General features: G+C 52.1%; 1 protein-coding gene across 4 annotated transcripts in view; it reads right to left on the reverse strand.

The window, feature by feature from the left end:
* The window catches only part of TOM1 (target of myb1 (chicken)), a 54,127-nt gene that overhangs the window by 25,605 nt on the left and 8,005 nt on the right, over window positions 1-20,517 (reverse strand). For all 4 annotated transcript variants that reach the window (XM_011978977.1, XM_011978976.1, XM_011978974.1 and 1 more), the window contains exon 2: window positions 3,849-3,933. In XM_011978977.1, coding sequence (XP_011834367.1) covers window positions 3,849-3,886 — 38 coding nt within the window. In that variant the 5' untranslated portion in view covers window positions 3,887-3,933. The remainder of the gene's footprint in view (window positions 1-3,848; window positions 3,934-20,517) is intronic.

Consider the following 20,517-nt stretch of genomic DNA (forward strand, 5'->3'; position numbering starts at 1 on the left):
TGTGGCCCCTGGACCTCCTGCAGCAGAGTCACTTTGAGAAAAGGTGAGAGTGTTTTGTTAAAAGTGCAGAACCTGGCCGGGCGCGGTGGCTCACGCCTATAATCCCAGGACTTTGGGAGGCTGAGGCAGGTGGATCACTTGAGGCCAGGAGTTCAAGACCAGCCTGGCCAACATGGCGAAACACTGTCCCTACTAAAAATACAAAAATTAGCTGGGCGTGGTGGTATGAGCCTGTAATCCCAGCTACTTGGGAGGTTGAGGCGGGAGAATCGCTTGAACCCAGGAGGCAGAGGTTGCAGTGAGCTGAGATTGCGCCACTGTACTCTAGCCTGGGCGACAGAGTGAGAGCCGAGATTACACCACTGTACTCCAGCCTGGGCGACAGAGTGAGAGCCGAGATCGCGCCACTGTACTCCAGCCTGGGCGACAGAGTGAGACGCTGTCTCAAAAAAACAAAAGACATTTAAAAAAAAAAAAAAAAAGCAGAACCCCAGGTCACCACACTATATACCACCTGAACCAAATTCTCAGGCAGTGGGGCCTCTGAATCTGAATGCTCTCATGCTCCCCAGGGGTTTCTTATGCATGCTCAAGTTCAAGAACAAAGAACCTGGAGGCATAGTGTTTTCATCACAAAAATAGAGACGGTGTCTTGCTATGTTGCCCAGGCTGGTCTCGAACTCCTGGGCTCAAATGATCCACCCATCTCGGCCTCCCAATGTGTTGGGATTACAGGCATGAGTCCCTGAGCCCAGCCAGCATAGTGTTCTGATGCCCTGTCCTGGCCAGCTGCTCTACCTGCCCATTTATCCTTCCATTCAAGTTTTTTTTTTTTTTTTCCTTCTGAGACAGACTCTCACTCCGTCGCCCAGGCTGGAGTGCAGTGGTGCAATCACAGCTCACTGCAGCCCGGAACTCCTGGGCTCAAGTGATCCTCTTGCCTCAGCCTCCTAAAATGCTGAGACTACCAGTGTGAGCCACCATGTCTGGCCCATTCAAGTCTTATTAAGCACCAATGCGTGCGTGACACCATGCTAGGTGCTGGGGAGACAGTGGCAAACGAGACCATATGGCCCTGCCTCCTCCCCACCTTGCGGGGAGACCCAAAGAAGAGCAGGGAATAAGCAGGTCCTGGAAAAAGAGCAGAGGTGAGGATGGGGGTGGTCAGAAAAGACCTCCGAGTTGGGCCTTGAAAGATGGGAAGGACCAGCTGTGGGGAGTGGGGGCAGAGCAGTTTGGGTCAAGGTCAGAGGCTGGACCAAGGTCTTGGGTGCAGAGGAGCTTGGTGCCTTGGAGGAACTAAGAGGAGGCCACATGAGTGTGGGGGAGGTCGGGGAGGGCTGAAGAAGCCTAGACGTCACGGTGGTGGGAGGCCCCTGGAAGCTGGGGTACCAGTCTGCTCTCCCTGTCCCCTCTGTGATTCCCACCACCCTCCACCCTCGGCCCTATACAGATATACTCAGTGCTGCACTGACTGCTCTTGTCTAAAAGCCTTTGTGGGCCCCCACCTGCACCCTGAAGGCTCCTGACCTCCACATCCACGAGGTGAAGCCTCAGCTAAAATCCACCCCATCCACGACACTTTCCCAGGTCCTCCAGTCTCCCTGGCTGTTCTGCCCTGCCACACTGAACTGGGGGCCGCCCTGGGTAGAGAAGAAGCCTGCTAGAGGGCAGGGATGGTGTTCTCTTTGGACAGCTTCCCCCTAGAGCCCAGCACGCTGCTGAAGCATAAGTAACATTTCCCAGCCTAGCCAGTGGCCACTGGGGCCCATCCTGTGTCTGCCTGGCCGTCAGTGCTGACCCCATCCAGGACTAAGGCAGGAGAGCCCGGAACCCTGGCACTGGTTCTCAGCAGGAGAAAAGGCAGAGGCAAGGCTTCCTAGGGACGGAGGCTGCCTGGGGGCTAGGGCTGTGGAGACGGTCAGACCTGCGGTGGAAGGGACATGGTGGGGAAAGGGATGGTGGCCCACCATGGGGGGTCCTGGCCCAGAAACCTGAGAGCAGTTTCCAATCCTTGCCTCCCTGGGCAGCCCTCACCCGTCCCTGGCTCCTGGTCTTGGCTTGGTCACTGACCCATGGGCTACTTCAGCGCTTTATAGGGACTTGTTTCCACCTCTTCTAGGGTGGCCTAGAGACAAGGGAACCAGACTCGTTCCCTGGCGTGATCTGCCGTGTGCCACTGACCTGGGGGCCCGCCCTGGGAGAGAAGCAGCCTCCTAGAGCGCAGGGACAGCATGCTTGTTGGACGCCTTCCCCACAGAGGGAAGCACTGGGAATCGGAAGTTCTGGCCTTGCCACTGCTGTGGGCCCATGATGTCCAGTACTCTGCTGGGAGCGTGTATGACAAGGAGGCCACAACCCAATGGGGGAGACACTTTAGTCATGAGGCTAAGTTTAGGTGCCATGCTTGGTGAGGTCAAGGGTCACACCTGCCTTTGACCACTGCTGGGTCCCTAGTGCCTCCTGTGGTGCCTGGAACACACAAGGTGCTCAAATAAACAGCAATGCACCTGAACGACGCTGAGCCCATCCCCCCATGTTTACAAGGGACATGGGGGCTTGCTGTCCCCAAGGATACTGCAGTGACTTGCAGCTGTGACGCCCATGAAGCTCCCAGGCCTGTCTAGAAGCTTGGTGAAGTTTTCTGCCTCCTGCTTCCTTTCTCCTGACCTCTGCCCACCACTCCTTCCCTCATGCTCACTCTCATGAGTCCTTGGCAAGACCAGGGAGCAGGGCTGAGGAAGACACCGGCAGGTTCCTGGCAGCCAATGCCCTCTCCTAACTGGGCCTTGACTGTGTGACTCAGATGCCCACAGCCTCCCTCCAGCTCAGAGCTGAGCATTCCCTGCCCTCCACCTGCGTCCGGCCTGCCCCTCTCCATGCAAAGCCCTCCCGGGCTGAGGAACCCTGCGCTGGCCACAGGACAGCTGGATGATCCCAGTGAGAACTGGAGAGGGAAAGGAGGGTCCACACCGATTTCTCAGGATGGAGGCCTCGCCTGGCAGCACTTCCTGCTGCCCATGGGCCCCACACCTCTCCCCATCCTTCACTGGGTTTTCCTGAGAGGACAGGGACCCTCACATCCCCTTTCTGTTCCCTCCAGGGACTCGGGCTTATTGCTGGAAGGATCCAACAGAGCACCTTTGAGGACAAAGACCTAGAGAGAGAGGTAAAGTGACTTCTGAAGGTCACATGTCAGGTCAGTGACAACAAGTCAGACATCGGAGGCCAAGACCCCAATCCCTCCCCCACACCACATGCCTTGGCAGGGCTCCTTGGCACTGAGCAAGAGGATACCATGACCCCAACACCAGAAATGCCTGGCAAATGCCAGTGCTGTTCAGGCTCACGGTTCAGCTTCACTTTCCCTGCCATCCTTGTGATCTCCCCTACACTCAAGGCTGGTTTCAAATCTTAAGGAAATGGAAGTCTGTTTTTGCTCACAGAAAAGCCGGAGTCTCTCTAGCGCATACTCCCGCCTGCAGAATGCAGATGGCGCTTGGGGTCAACTCTGATTGTAAGAGTCTCCAGCTTGCCTCATCCTGGGGAGATGCTGCACACAAGGCTGGGCTTCCAGATCCGTGTGGAATCTGTACTGCCACTGAGAGAGGCGGGATGGGGAGGCAGCCCTCGGGGGCCAGCTGTACTCCTGCTGTGAATGCCTTCCTCGGATGGTGCTCAGGTACTAGGGGCTCAGATGGCCTCTGCAGCCAAGCGGGGTGGGTCAGACTTGGCTATGGCAGCAATGGGGCTGGGGCAGGGGCTCCCTGGCAGGGTGCAGGTGTGTGCTGCGTGGTGGATGGCCGTCTCTGCCTGTGCCCCGCAACCTCTCCTTGGGGGGCCCTTACCCTTCCTCCGTCTCGTTGATGATGTCACAGATCTCCATGTTGAGAGCCCAGTCCTCGCTCTGCAGGGAGCCATCTGTGGCTTTCTCTGAGAAGAAACCATGAGTCATAAAGGCATGTGGGGGTCCTGAATGGGTAAACCCAAACCCTGGGTGGGAGGGGAGTGGGGTGCAGGGCCGGATGAGATGGGGAGGAGGAAGATGACAGACGCTTCGGGCACAGGGCCTGGCGCTGTGTGAGACTGCTCTACACACATCATCCCATCCTCACTAGATTTTTGTAGCCACTGAGGCTAGGAGTACCTCTGTCCTTCAACAGATGAGGAAACCATGGCTCTGAGTGTACCAAAGGGATGCGCCAGAGGGGAATCTAGGCGGGCCTCCGTGTGCTTGTTCCTGACATGATATAATATGGTGACAGTGCTTTGCTTCATTTCTGTAGATAAGACGTTCTCCCTTGACTTTGGAATTATCTTTTGAGCTGGGCGTGGTGGCCCATGCCTGTAATCCCAGCACTTTGGGAGGCTGAAGTAGGTGCATCACCTGAGGTTAGGATTTGAGACCAGCCTGACCAACATGGTGAAGCTCCGTCTTTACTAACTACAAAAAATTAGCCGGGCATAGTGGCACATGCCTGTAATTCTAGCTACTTGGGAGGCTGAGGCAGGAGAATCATTTGAACCCAGGAGGTGGAGGTTGCAATGAGCCGAGATTGAGCCATCGCACTCCAGCCTGAGCAACAAGAGCGAAACTCCATCTCCAAAACAAACAAACAAACAAAAGAATTATCTTTTGAGTTGGTAACCATTCACAGGATACAAAATCTAAAAGTTCTCAAGTGGTATACAATGCAGCTAGGTAAATCTATCTCTGCCTCTGCCCCTGCCCCAGCGCCCTCTTCCTAGAGGCATCCCCTGTAACCAGTTTCCTCTAGAATCTCACAGAGACCTTCTTTACCTAGGAAGCAAAGGCTCCATTACTAATAGGTCACCTTGCCCTCCTGTACCCTTCTGAGGCACCCACAGAAGGGACCGATGCCAAGCCACCCAGCAGAACTGCCCCAAAGAGAGGTGATGATTCATGCAAGGTATCAGCACGGTATGGGCCCAAAATAAACACTCAGCAAGTGGTGGTGGTTCTTTTTTAAAAAAGTTGAGGCGAAAGTCACATAAAATAAAACTAACCATTTTCCCGTGTATAATTCAGTGGCATTTGGTACATTTGTAATACTAAATACAACCACCACCACCCCTATTCAGTTCCAGAAAATTTTCACTTTGTGGCAGTTCCGAGGGTAAGATTTCCAGGCCGGGAGTCGGCTGCAGGGCTCTGGAAGCCCGTCAGGGCCACGGCCTGGACTGCGGGCTGCAGGTCCGCACGGTGGCAAGTACCGGGCTGGCAGCCTTTTGTAAACTGTAGCGTGGGAGACACCGATTGGTATGACATGAATGATGAACGCGGGAACTGGCAATGCCAGCACCTTTGTAAATGGTCTTCAGGAAAGGGAGGTGCCGCATGGCCTGTTTTTTGTTCTCTGCGCCTTCCTAGATGCCATCTTCACGCAGACCAGTTCAACCACGTGCACACAGGAAATGTGCCCTGTTTCTTGCAGGTACACGTTCTATTACGCACATCACTCTGGCTGGTATGTATTGTGACTACATGGAGGACTGTGTGATGAGACAGGCCTTGCTCAGCATTATAAGGGTGAGACCCTGTTCTGACGCAGGGACTACCCAAGGCTCTCTCCCCGGCAAGGGTCACATGCGGAGTACTCATCCACCTGCTGTCCTCTGCAGCCATCCTGCCGGCCTTGGCACACCTGCTGGCTGGCGGGCCTGGCACTTGGGCACAGTGCTGCTGGCTGTCTATTACCTATCAGGAGTGTGCGCCTGGGTAGGCATGTAGAACTTGTTATTCCACGTGATGTCATGCTGTCCTGCAAGGGAGGCTCTCCCCTCGCGGCTGTGCCCCAGCTCGGACAGGGTAGGTGACTCCTTGCTTGCTACACAGCTATTTGTAAGCCAGGCCGGTTCCAGGCACTGGGATGCCATGGTGGACACGGTGGACATGGTCCCTGCCTTAGGGTGCCCAAAAGAAGCTACAGGGCATGCCAAACCCAGTCTGTCGGAGGACAGACGAGGGCAGTTTTCGTGGGACTGGACAGGGCCCTCTTCTAGCCACGCTGGCTCACCCGACTCTAAAACTGTGGCTCTGAGACCTTGGTTTTGCAACTGGCCCAACTTCAGTTCCACCCTTAGGTCCTGAGCCAGAAGGATGCCAGGGTGGCCCAGGACACATGCCAGGCGGCTGAGGCAGAGGGCGGTAGCTTTACCCCCAGACCAGGCCTGGAGGAGGGGATGAGGAAGGCTCCTCTGACGGGGCTGAAAGACGGAGTCGTCCATCCTGCGAAGGTTTACTGGGTGTGGCTTCTTTATACCACACCCCTGCCCTTGGGGGTTCCACACTTAAAGAGCCACATGGGAAGAACAGAGTGGGCTGAACAAGTGTCCCTCTGAGCAGAGGGCCATGTCCTGCTTTGGAGGGTTTGGGGGCAGGGGTTAGTCATGTCAGCGTTAACCTACAGAACCTGCTCCTCTGCCACAGGCCACATCTCAGCGAGCCCCAGTCACATGGGCCAGAGGGTTAGTGTCATCTCCCTCCCCGCCCACATCTAAAGGCCACGAAGTCCTGCCAAGTCAGCTCCCAAATCTCTGTCCATCACACCATCCCCTTCTCACCACCCCTCTGCCACGGTCCCTGCCCCAGCCCGGCCACCATCCGCCCGCTAGACCACCGCCTCAGCTTCTTCCTTCCTCCTGCCTCCCTCCTCCCACCCATTCTCCACGCTGCCCAGAGGGAACTTTCTGAAACCTGAAAATGACAGTGTCCTTCCTGCCCAAATCCTTCCGCATCTCTCTAGTCTTCGGCCTGGCCTGCATGCCCTTCCACGATAATATTTTAACTTTCCAAGTTATATGCCGTAGAATATCAAGCAGCATTAGCTGTTCACATGAAGAATGAGATTCAATTTTCACACGCTGTAAGGTGTGCATTATTGCCCTCATCTCATGAGGAAACTGAAGCACAGAGAGGTCACCAACTTGTAAAGGGTACACAGAGGTAAGGGCGGGGCGGCCGCTGAGGCTGTGGCGCAGGTGCCTGAGGCATCTGTGCCATCCGCATCTCTCGGCGGGGGCGGGGAGCTCTGCTTTCCCAGAAGTGTCCTTCCCGACCACGCAGGCAGTCGGTGCTCTCCTCCCTGAGCTCCACTGGCAGGCCTCTCAGTGGTCCCCTCCATCAGATCCCCTTCTGTCCCTAGCACCCCCTGAAAACGATGGGCACCTCTCATCTCCTGGAGGAGAGAACATCAGTGTTTCAGGAGGGCTGTGGGTGTTTTGGAAAGGCAAGCAAGTGGCTTTTAAAGGGAAGCGGGGACATTGATAAATAAGAGAAATCTCATACCCAGGGATAAGGTGGGTGCAGAAAGACCTCCTCCCCTCCGCCCTGCCCTGGTGTGTGAGTCTGATGTGACCCAAGTAGCGCAGGCAAGCTCCTTAGCCCTGAGTGGTAGCAGGCAGCAGTGGGCAGAGCCAATGAGAAGATGGAGGTTTTCTGCGGGGTGGGAGGGGACATGTGGCCTAAAAGAGAAAGGGGAGAGAAAGAGGAGGAGGAGACAAAATTGGGACAAGGCCGATCTGTGCGCAGTACAAGACAGCTGTTGGGAGGCTGTGGGACACATCTGCCCAGACCATCACTTGCCAACCCCTTCTAGGTTCCTCCAGGTTCCTCCAGGTCCAGGTGTGGACTACAGAACCGGGGAGAATCATGGATTTCCTTCAGATGCCCACAGGGTAGGCATATTCCATCAGGGCAGAATTTTAAACCCACAGGAACCTGGCAATATTTGCTTTGTTTTTGTTCTTAACCACAGAAGTAATTCAGCTTGCTATTTTAAGAAGGGGGAATAAAAATACTGACAGTGGTTACCAGTTACCAAGAGAATGACAACTGATTCCCTGACCTCGGAGCTGTTGGCAATAAACTTCAAGGGCCTCTGGGTAGCAGCCGTGCTCTTGTCTTCCAGCTCCTGTCAGAGCCGGGCCCTGCAATCCTCCACCTTTCATCAGGCGGCTTTGCGGTTGTCTATGGCTGGCAAGTCTGTGGCTTTGGATCACTGGGCACCTGTGCATCTGTACGGCAGTCTGTCCTCTCCCTGTTGGGCCTGGTGCAGATACCACCTCCCTGGAGGGCTCCAGATAACCTGCCTGGCATGATGGCAAGACCCACTTGTCCCTCATGGAGATGAGGATGGAGTGGGATGAGTCTGGCCTGACCTAACTCAGAGACCATGGGCAAAGATCCAGCCCTTGAGTCTGTTTTTGCACCCATAAAATCAGGGTAAGACTGACTGCCTGCTTCACAGAATGTTATGACCTTGCAGCCAGACAATGTCAGTATGACATCAGGAAAGGCTAGCAATGAGTAACCGAGCTACAATGACTATGATTTGGGCCAAGAGACAGAATGAGCTCACAGACTCCTGGGGGAGAGAGAGAGATGTGGAAACAAAGAAATCGCCCAACGGACCAAAGACACGCCACACCACAGGCAGCATCAGAGATGGGGGCCATGATATGGTATCACCCCTTTCTTTCTTTCTTCTTTTTGGGAGACAGTCTTGTTCTGTCACCCAGGTTGGAGAACAGCAGCATGATCTTGGCTCAGTGCAACCTCTGCCTCCCGGGTTTAAGCGATTCTCTTGCCTCAGCCTCCTGAGTAGCTGGGTTACAGGTACCTGCCAACACAGCTGGCTAAGTTTTGTATTTTTAGTAGAGATGGGGTTTCACCATGCTGGCCATGCTGGTCTCGAACTCCTGACCTCAAGGGATCTGCCCGCCTCGGCCTCCCAAAGTGCTGGGATTACAGGCATGAGCCACCATGCCCGGCTCTTTCTTTTTTTGGGAGACAGTCTTGTTCTGTTACCCAGGTTGGAGTACAGCGGCACGATCTTGGCTCACTGCAACCTCTGCCTTCTGGGTTTAAGTGATTCTCCTGCCTCAGTCTCCCGAGTAGCTCGATTACAGGTACCTGCCAACACACCTGGCTAAGTTTTGTATTTTTTGTAGAGATGGAGTTTCACCATGCTGGCCATGCTAGTCTCGAACTCCTGACCTCAAGGGATCCGCCCGCCTCGGCCTCGCAAAGTGCTGGGATTACAGGTGTGAGCCACCGCCCGCTGTGTCTGGCCAGTATCACCCCTTTCCACGCCAGCCTTCTGGGAAGCAGCCTGGAGCCCTCTTGCTCCCACCCTGCACATTCCAACAGTCTCATGATCACTGAGACAGCTCTGGCTCAGGCTGCCACCTCCCCAGGCCTGGACTGTCACCTCCACACTTTACTCAAACATAACTCCAAGCACGACTTCCTTTGTTTAAACATTGTCCATCACCCCCACTGCCTGAAGATCGAAAGCCTGAACTCTCCAGGGACTGGTGTCAGCCACAGTCAGCTGTACCCCTCCCTCTATGTGGCTTGTCTTCTCATGCCTCTGAGCTCCTGTCTGCAATGCCGCTCCTCATTCAGTCAGGCTCATCCCATTCACATGCTCATCTGGCACTTAGCACGCACCAGGCATGGGACTTAATAAGCACGTCACACCCTCAGCACAGTACCCGTCACCACAACCTTTAAGACAGAGGATGAACTGAGGGGCATGGAGAAGTCAGCAATTTGCCTGCAGTCACACAGTCTGTGAGATGCAGAGCAGATTCAAAGCCAGAGAAGTATGGTTCTCAAGTCCATATTCGTAACCACTACGCTATGTGCTTCTCAGGCATTCTCCACACTTGTCTTCCAGGCTACAGGGAGACGTCAGTGAGCAAATCCAGCAAGGTCCTGCCTCAGCGATGGTTTACAGTCCAGTGGGAGGCCACGACTGACAATTCCAAAAGGTCAAGGTTCCATGGCAGGAAAGACCAGGTGCTGAGACAGTGCCAGGCGTGCTGATGAAGAGGAGGCATGAGTCAGCTGAACTCCTGAACTCCCCTCATCTTTTTTTTTTTTGAGACTATGTCTCACTCTGTCGCCCAGGCTGGAGTGCAGCGCATGATCTCGGCTCACTGCAACCTCTGCCTCCTGGGTTCAAGCAATTCTCTGCCTCGGCCCCCCAAGTAGCTGGGATTACAAGTGCCTGCCTAAGTTTTTTGTATTTTTAGTAGAGACGAGGTTTCACCACCTTGGCCAGGCTGGTCTTGATCTCCTGACCTCATGATCCACCTGCCTCGGCCTCCCAAAGTGCTGGGATTACAGGCGTGAGCCACCGCGCCTGGCCGACGCCCCTCATCTTCTAAGCCCCACCCAGGGCTGGCTCCTCAGTGGTGCCTCCTTCTGGGCAGACCATGTCACTCCTCATCCTGCACCATGACAATATCATCATGGAGAACAATGACAAACAGCATCATTCAGTGAACAAGTGTCAGCCTGTGCGGGATGCTTGGGGGCCCACCTTTTGTGTCACCTCCCCACATCCCCGACTGTCGTGGGGGCAGCCAATGTGCGGAGGTTTGTGACTTGCTCGATGCAAAGCCAGGCCTGCGTGCTCCAAACTCGTGTGCTCTCCACTCTGCTCTGTCCCTGTGAAGACTGCCTCTGCCTGCCTGGGGCAGACACTTTGGGGGGCCCACCTTCTGGTGGGACAGAGCAGAGGGGGGCATTACATACCTCTGGAATGACGGACTGAGGCTCCAGACTGCCCAGGTGCTCAGTTTGAAGCTGACCACCCCTGCCTACCCAGCCTTCCCAGAACAATATTCACTGTATTTCACTGATGAGCCACCAGGCTAAGGACAGAACAAGAAAGAGCCTGCGTGTTTTGAGACATTGTGGAGCTGTCAAACCCACCCTGAAACTGCAGACCTTCAGGCTTCTCGCTAGGTAAACAAAGCGCATTGTGGTGGTGGTTTCAGACTCTGCTGGGTGGGTTTCCTGTTACCTGCAGCTCAGAGAATTCATGATTAATTTTCCTCTTTAAGGAGTGAGGCCCAGCTGCCCTGGCCTTCCCATGGGACTGCTCCACGGTGGACAACCACGGCACAGACCCGAAGGCACCGGGCTCCACGGAAGCCCTCGGGAGCCGGCGCTGAGACCTGGCCCAGCCCTTCCTCCCACTCCTTCTCATCACCAGCTCAGCTGACCACCTGCACCCGCCCCATCACCCTCCTCAGGCTTCTGTGCTTCTGAACATGCTGCCCTTCTTCCAGGAAGAAATGTACTCCTCACCACCTCAGCTCACGCTCCTAAGCCCAGACCAAAGGTCAGGTCTCCTGGTGGAGTCCGCCCTGACACCCCCTCAGGGCCTATTCCTTCCAGCCAGCGGCCAAGAGCATTTTCCACAGACCACAACTCTAAGCACTGCTTCGTGGAGTGATTACAGTAACTCTGCTGGGTGATTTCTTTGTTTCTACATCTCTCTTTCCCAGGAGTCTGTGAGCCCTTTAAGGGTGGAGGTTATAGCTCACGAATGGTCCAATTGTCCACCCCAGAGGGACCTGGCCCATGATAAACCTGCAGTACCTGTTTGCTGAATGACGGAATGAAGGATGAGGCCATATTCACCAGCACAATAAACCTTTACAACAATGTAAGTGAAATAAAATACCTCCACACTTCGGCACTCATTGATCCTTTAGAAACTATTGTGTGGAAATCCTAATCTTTCCTCCAACTTGCAGTCCTTTGAATACTTTTTTTTTTTTTTTTTTTTGACGGTGTCTCACTCTGTTGCCCAGGTTGGTGTGCAGTGGCGCCATCTTGGCTCACTGCAACCTCTGCCTCCTGGGTTCAAGTGATCCTCCTGCCTCAGCCTCCCAAGTAGCTGGGACTACAGGTATGCACTACCACGCCCGGCTAATTTTTGTATTTTTAGTAGAGACGGGGTTTCACCACATTGGCCAGGATGGTCTCGATCTCTTGATCCGCCCGCCTTGTCCTCTCAAAGTGCTGGGATTACAGGCGTGAGCCGCCGTGCCCCTTTGAATACTTTTTTTTTTGAGACAGAGTCTTGCTCTATCGCCCAGGCTAGAGTGCAGTGGCTCGATCTTGGCTCACTGCAAGCTCTGCCTCCCGGGTTCACGCCATTCTCCTGCCTCAGCCTCCTGAGCAGCTGGGACTACAGGCACCTGCTACCACATCTGGCTAATTTTTTTTTTGTATTTTTTAGTAGAGACAGGGTTTCACCATGTTGGCTAGGATGGTCTCGATCTCCTGACCTCGTGATCCACCTGCCTCAGCCTCCCAAAGTGCTGGGATTACAGGCATGAGCCACCATGCCCCTTTGAATACTTTTAAAAAGTACCGCGTCCCTCCTTAATCTGTCCTCCAACCTAACATCCTCAGGACCTGTGACCACTCTACTCTGGTAATGATCTCCAGAGCCTTCACTATTCTGACCGACCCCTCTGGATATAGGCCAGCTCTGCTGTCCATCTGGAAATGCAGCGTGGGAACCCACACGCCACACTTATCTGTCCTTGTTAGATACTGTATTTCTATTACTGCATCCAGTGACTATGTGAAATTTTTATTAACCCCACCATATGGAGCTGACTCCACTAGTTGTGAAAGATGATCCCCCTGGACCCGTAGCATTTAGCTTTTCTAGACACTCTTGCAGCCAGAAGTGGCCGTGGGACTTACGGCCACTGAGATGGAAGCGGATGTCTCTTGCGTGGCTCCTGGGGAAAGTTTTGCTTTCTTGGTAACAGAGACACAGAGAGTTGGTTCCTTCACCTGTGCTTCCTACCATGAGAATGCAAGCACGAGGATGAAACCAATGTGGTCAAGAAGGTTAGGCAAAAATACAGAAGGAGTCATTACTGAACGAATTCATTCTAGATGGACACAGATGTTTTCACTCAAAGGGAAACCCAGCACGTCTCTTTTAGTTCTTTTTTTTTGTTTGTTTTTTTGAGACGCAGTCTCTGTCGCCCAGGCTGGAGTGCTGTGGTGCGATCTCGGCTCACTGCAACCTCTGCCTCACCAGTTCAAGCGATTCTCCTGCCTCAGCCTCCAGAGTAGCTGGGATTACAGACACTCACCATCATGTCCAGCTAATTTTTATATGTTTAGTAAAGATGGGGTTTCACCATGTTGGCCAGGCTGGTCTCGAACTCCTGACCTCAGGCGATCTATTTGCCTTGGCCTCCCAAAGTGCTGGGATTACAGGCGTGAGCCACCGTGCCTGGCCTCTTTCAGTTCCAAGGGAGAATCAGTGAGATGGAAGAGTTTGGAGGATGGGATGCAGACACAGACAAATCCTGCCCAGACTCAAGCACCTACGAGCTGTGTGACCCTGGGTGACTCCTTGGCCTCTCTGTGCCTCAGTTCCTCCTCTACAGAATAAAGATGACCAAAGCACTCACCTTCCAGGGATGTGTGAGGAGGAGAGTATACATTTCAAGCACCAAAATAAATGCTATCCTCTACAAACATATCAACCACAACATGATTGAGAATTTCAAGCACTCCCATAAGAAATTTTTAAATCGCAAATATGCAGAAGCCATTTTTTTTTTCAGCCAGAAACTTGTCTTGAAAACTATTTTCCAAAGGAGTAACTCTTTCCAGACCCAGCGTGGAAAGTTCCATCCACCTCCTAATTTGCTGAGCCGCCCTTCCTCAAAACCCTGGCTGCCTCTCCCCTGTTATTTTTTTTTAACCACAAACCACAGGAGAAACCTAAAATACCTTACAGAGGGTATTGCTTCGGCAGCCTACAATCTTAAAGTTGATGTAACTAACTATAGTACCTAATAAAAGGAAATGTCAGTGAGATAAAGAAAGGTTTTCTAAAACTCCCCAGGTAAGAAGAAGAGAGGCTGTGAAGGCAGAGGCTTGAAGTGGCTGGCTGAGGTATAGACGGCAACTGTTTTCACTCCCCACTTGGGAGCGTAAAAGGTGTTGCTGACAATCTGGATGGTTAGGGGTGGAGTGGGGTTTGTATTAGTCAAGGTTCTCCAGAAAAAGGAACTAGGCTGGGCGTGGTGGCTCATGCCTGTAATCCCAGCACTTTGGGAGGCCAAAGCCGGCGGATCACGAGGTCAGGAGTTCAAGACCAGCCTGGCCAACACGGTGAAACCTCGTCTCTACAAAACATATAACAATTAGTCAGGTGTGGTGGCATGTGCCTGTACTTCCAGCTACTTGGGAGGCTGAGGCAGGAGAATTGCTTGAACCTGGGAGGTGGAGGTTGCAGTGAGCCAAGACTGCCCCATTGCACTCTAGCCTGGGAATAGAGTGAGACTCCGTCTCAAATAAATAAATAAGAGAAAAGGAAGTAACAGAAAGAAAAAGAGAGAGACAGACACACACACATACACACACTCACACACACGAGAAAGAGAGAGCAAGCGAGCACTTAAGGAATTGGCTTATGCAGTTGTGAAGGCTTAGCAAGTTGAAAATCTGTAGGGTGAGCTGACAGGCTGGAGATCCAGGGAACAGACGCTGTCCGAGTGCAAGGGCAAGGGGAGCTGCTGGCCAAATTTCCTCTTGTTCTGGGGAGGTCCGTCTTTTTCTATTCAGGCCTTCAACTGATAGGATGAAGCCCACCCACATCATGGAGGGCAATACGCTTTACGTGAGTCTAGCGATTTCAGTGTTAATCTCATCTAAGACATACGTTCACAGAAACATCTAAAATAATGTTTGACCAAATATCTGTCTCCCCTGGCCTAGCCAAGTTGACACATAAAGTTAACCACTACAGGGTTTATACTGCACCAACACAAACAAGTTCAAACAGTAGACCCCTCTGTCTGTCCCTAAATTCTCCGTCTGTCTCAGCCCCTGCGGTCTGGCTGGTTCTTCTCTCCTGCTCCCTCCTCCCCTGGCTCCGTCCTTCCCTTCTCTACCTTCCCCAGCAGGAGCGAGGCCTAGTTCCCCTCCTCAGGTCTTGCACCGTGCTTCTCCACTGCACTTTGCAGTGCTCGATCAGCTTCTAAGTTGCCCATGTCCCTTGAGGTGGAGACCTGGGGGACACAGCCAGGAAGGGGCGGAGCTGGCACCTGAACCCAGCTCTTCTGATGCGGAGACTAAGCTGTGACCCCATTTCAGGCTGCTTATGTCCCAGCGATCAAAATGAGCTACCTGGGATCACGCCAGGTGGGCTCATGGGTAAACTTAAAGACATTTTTAGAGGGACATATTTACTTTAATGCAGGATAGGAAAAAAACACGAACATCAAAGCCATGATTTCACGGATATCATTACATAGGATGAGGTCAAATTTTAACAGATAAGCTAATGAAAAGGAAACCCTATGAAAATAATAATGAAGATGGCGTGGGGGTAGACACAAATCATAAAGGAGCGACATGAAAGACAGAAGTTTGGAGGGCACCGGCCTAGATCAAGATCTCCTTAGTAAGGGAGTAAAGAGTTAACCTGTCCTGAATCCCCCTGCTTCTCACGGGGTAATGGCCTCAAGCTAATTAGGAGACACTGAGGGTTTGGGTTTTTTTTTTTCTAAAACCAGAAGAGTGGAAGTCTGGGACCTTACTCTTATTTCTTTGAGCTCACTAAGGTTAAGAATAAAACCTATTTGCCAGTTCTATCCACAGGGGCAGGCAAAGGCCTTAATTTCCAAGTAAGAATCCGCTCCTCCCCACAGCCTGAAACCTGACCTGTCTGTGAATGTGGCGGCCACCCAGCCAGTGACTGCTCATTTGCCAGGGACACAAAGACCATCACAAAGGCTGCACTGGAGCCAGAATCCTGGGCTGGCACTTAGCTTGGCTACTAACTTAGACTGTGTCCCAGGAATGATAACATCAGTGAAAAATCACATCAACTAATAATTACAGACATTTCCTGTCTGGCAGGAAGTGCTTTACAACACAACACAACAGCCCTATTTGATAGGTGCTATTATTAGTCTCATTGCACAGATGAGGAAATTGAAGAACAGAGAGGTTAAGTAACTTGCTCCAGGTAACAAAGCTGGTGAGGACTGAACCACGACTCAGATCATTCAGTCTGACTCAAGCTCACCCTGGGCTCTACTAATATGTGTACACCTGATACAAAGCCTTTTCTAGACAAAGCTCTGTCATCCTCAAGACAGAAACTTCGGGCTCTAATGTGGGTCCTGTACTTACGGATCAGCAACCAGAAGCTTCAAGGTATTAGGGCTTCCGCAGGCACACTGTGGGGATAAGCACCCTCAAGCATCCCCAGTGTGGGTGCTCTGGTACCCCACTTTGAGGAACAGTGTGCTTCATCATTCTGCCTCTGGCCAGCTGCTCCGATTCAGAAGTCAGCAAACTATGAACTCACATGCCAAGTTCAGACCCACCTGTACGGTCCTTGAGCTACAGGTGGTCTTTATATTTTTATATAGTTGGAAAAAAAAAAAAGCTGAATAATAATACTATTTCAGGATAAGTGAAAATTACGTGAAATTCAAATTCCATTGCCCATAAATAGTTGTATTGGAGCACAGTCACTCTCATTCATTTACCTATGGCCTATGGCTGCTTTTGTGCTATAATGGCAGAGCTGGGTAGTTGCAGCAGAGACCATCTGGTTCATGAAGCCACAAGTATTTACTTAATGGCCCTTTATAGAAAAAGCTCACTGACCCTGGTCTAGTCCACTCTGCTAACTGACGCAGGAATCCTCTTTCTAGTTCGCCCTCCCCACCCCAGCTTCTGCCTTCACAGCTCCAGTGGTGGGGAGCTCACTACCGAACAAGGCAGCCAGTTCCATCTTTGCAAGGCTCTAGGGATAGCTATTTATACTGAAACCGAATTGCTTATTCCCGTAACCACACACTCTGCCCTTGGGGCCTTGCACAATCAGTTCTATCAGTCCTCCCCAGCAGCCATCAGTTTTGTTTTGTTTTGTTTTGTTTTTGAGATTGAGTCCTGCTGTGTCACCAGGCTAGCGTGCACTGGCATGATCTTGGCTCACAGCAACCTTTGCCTCCTGGGTTCCAGCAATTTTCCTGCCTCAGCCTCCCAAGTTGCTGGGACTACAGGCGCATGCCACCACATCCAGCTAACTTTTGTATTTTTAGTAGAGACGGGGTTTCACCATGTTGGTCAGGATGGTCTCGATCTCTTGACCTCGTGATCCACCCGCCTCAGCCTCCTAAAGTGCTGGGATTACAGGCGTGAGCCACCGCACCCGGCCCGCCATCCGGCCATCCATTTCTTTCTTCCCTCTGGCATCAACCCTTCCCTGTCCCTATATATGCCCTCTGTTGTTCATTACCAATCCTCTGGGAAGCAGAGGGAGAATGACAGCACCTCTGTGTTGCCAATAGGGGAGATGGGCAATGGAGAGGGACCGTGACATAGTGAGGAGCAGAACCAGAGCTGGAACCAGGTGTCCCACCTCCCAGCCTGGTGTCTCCTTGACATCGCTTAAGTGTCCACTTTCCAGCCCATCATTCCCCAACTGGTCCCCCAAGGGCCTGAATTGGTCTCTCACTTCTGTGATTCCTTCCTGTGCCTCCCCTGGCTTGGCTTTTGTGGAATCAAAGACAGCTCTCTTTGACTTTTTCACTTTTCCCCTCCAGGGCTCAGTCTTCAGGCTCTGGGCTCTTCTCCCCTCACACCCAGCTCCCACCACCCCAACCACTGAGGCTCATCCCCAGGGACTGCTCACATTTACCATCTCTGTTGTTTGCAACTTGCTGTCGGCAATCAGCTAGGATTTGGACTCCAAGTGCTTAGGGGGTAGGCTGATAGCCAGAAATGGAAAATGGGATTCTTGACATCTGTCTATAAAACAGAGCCAGTAAGATTTGTCTGCAGAGAATACCTGGAAAGGGTTTGAAATCCTTGAAAGAAGAGGGCTGTGACAACACCAGCTGGTACAAAGGATCTGGAATCCTCTCAGCTACGGGTGCTGCCCTTGGGAAGCTCACCTACTCATCGGTAAGGGAGAGGGACCTGCAAGTGTGGGACCCACGTGCATGTCCTTATCTGGGACAAGGGGTAGAACAAGAGTTGTGGATCCTGGAAGGCTGGATGGACATCAATTCAAAAGAGGCACTGGGCAGCTCGAGGCAGTGTGGTGAGGTCCTCTCTGGACCTCAGTCTCTGCCAGTGTAAAATGAAGGGGATGGGCTGGAACAGCATTAGCATTACCTGGGAACTCGCCAGAAATTCACATTCTAGGCCAGACGCGGTGGCTCATGACTGTAATCCCAGCACTTTGGGAGGCCGAGGTAGGTGGATCACCTGAGGTCAGGAGTTTGAGACCAGCCTGGCCAACATGGAGAAATCCCGTCTCTATTAAAAATACAAAAGAAGGCCTGGGTCTGGATTCTGACCTTGAGTAGCTGTGGAACCCTGGAAAGCGATGCTTTCCCTTACACTGACTTTTGGTGAAATGGGAAAAAAATAGCAAAACTGCACAGGGTCACCATGAGATTAATACCCAGGACGCTAGCAGAATACCTGGCAGAGTTATTATGGTGTTTGCTCACAAAATGTTACTTTCCTTTTCTCCCTTCTTCCTTCCTGCTATGTGCCAGGCACTGTGCTAGGTGCTGAGGGTCTCGAGAAATAAGGCACAGCTCCTGCTCTCAAGAAGTTCAGCCTAGCTGTGGAGACACACATGCTCAACCACTAAGAGAGTGGGATGGTGGCATATTAGTATGATGAGGGTAGAGATAATAAAAATAGGCCGGGCGCGGTGGCTCACACCTGTAATCCCAGCACTTTGGGAGGCTGAGGCGGGTGGATCACTTGAGGTCAGGAGTTCAAGACCAGCTTGGCTAACATGGTGAAACCCCGTCTCTACTAAAAATACAAAAATTAGCCGCGCGTGGTGGTGTGCACCTCTAATCCCAGTTGCTCGGGAGGCTGAGGCAGGAGAATTGCTTGAACCCGGGGCGCAGGGGTTGCAGTGAGCTGAAGCTGTGCCACTGCACTCCAGCCTTTTTTTAAGACTCTGTCTCAAAAAAAAAAACCGAAAGAAATAATAAAAATGATGATGGTGGTGATGAGGACGGGAAGAGCTAACGTTTCCACACACTCACACTGTGCCAGGCACTCTCAGAGGACTATCTTGTTTCATTCTAGCAACCACCCTGTGAGGCAGATGCTGTTTGCAACACTTTACCAAGGAGGAAGCTGAGAGTCAGAGCCCAAAGTCATACGGTAAGGGGGTCCGAGAACCCGGGATAACGGGAGAGCAAAAGAACAATGTTGGGCTTGGGGCAGACCTCAGGGAGGACGTGATGATATCCTGTACTCTGAAAGGTGATCTGGAGCTCCTCAGTGGGGGCACAGGAGGAAGCAACCCAGGCAGAGGGACCAGCAACCACAAATGTGTGTGTGTGTGTGTGTGTTGGGAGGGGAGGTGAATGAGAACTTTGTGATTTAAGTGCCTGATACTCGTTCCTGATTAGCATCATTAGAACCGGCCAGCTGAGGGATGTCAATTCCATATGGCTCTACAGCTCTGCTTTCAACAAGGGCATGGGAGTCGGCAGGCTTGAGAAGAGAGGGTACTCCTGCAGCAAGGAGGGGCCTGGTTTACAGAAGTATAAGCAGCTATACTATGTCATCAGTAATCACAACCAGTGAGCAGTACTTCCTCCGCCTCTTTATCTAAAAGAACATGGGATACTGAGGGGATTAACTCAAACTCTTAATTCTACTTTTGGAGCCTCTTCAGCTTTGGTTTAAATTTCAATGGCTCAGTTTCGCTGTCAGTTCACGGGGGTCTTGGGTGAGTCACAGTCTCCACTTTCCCCTCTCTGGATCTCAGTCTCTGCCAGTGTAAAATGAAGGCGATGGGCTGGAACAGCGTTAGCATTACCTGGGAACTCGCCAGAAATTCACATTCTAGGCCGGACGCAGTGGCTCATGCCTGTAATCCCAGCACTTTGGGAGGCTAAGGTGGGTGGAACACCTGAGGTCAGGAGTTTGAGACCAGCCTGGCCAACATGGAGAAATCCCGTCTCTATTAAAAATACAAAATTAGCTGGGTGTGGTGGCACGTGCCTGTAATCCCAGCTACTTGGGAAGCTGAGGCAGGAGAATCGCTTGAACCCGGGAGGCGGAGGTTGCAGTGAGCCAAGACTGTACCACTGCACTCCAGCCTAGGCAACGAGAGCGAAACTCCGTCTCAAAAAAAAAAAAAAAAAAAAAAAAAAAGATTTTCACATGCTAGAGTCCCACTGCAGACCTAGAGGGTCAGAAACTCCGGAGTTGGGGCCCAGATATCATTTGCTTTAACACACCTTCCTAGGAATGCTGCTGAGAACCACTGGGTTAGAAAATTCCAAAGGTAAAGCTCTTTTAGCTGTAAAATTCTATTTGTGCTCTAAGGTATGATGATTTAGTAGCATTCTCTTTGCACGGGAGTATTTCTTGCCCAAGAAAGGCAACCCTTCGGGGTAAGAAGAGAAGCTCGCTTTGACTAGCTGAAATCCAGAACCCAGGTGAGCTTTCCAGAAAGCCTTAAGAGTATGCGGCTGACTTTGAAGCCGGGTCTTTTATTTACTTGTTTATTTTTAAGTAGTAAGTCTTAAACTTGGCATGTGATAAAAGCAGTGGTTTCTGTAGTCAGAGAAATAAAGATGAGAGGAGAGCTGCTTTCTTTTCTCAGCTCCAAAAAACCATGACTCACTGTGGGGTGGGTGTGTCTAGGG

This window comes from Mandrillus leucophaeus, unplaced genomic scaffold (genome assembly GCF_000951045.1).
Source record: "Mandrillus leucophaeus isolate KB7577 unplaced genomic scaffold, Mleu.le_1.0 Scaffold2, whole genome shotgun sequence".
Classification (NCBI taxonomy): Eukaryota; Metazoa; Chordata; class Mammalia; order Primates; family Cercopithecidae; genus Mandrillus; species Mandrillus leucophaeus.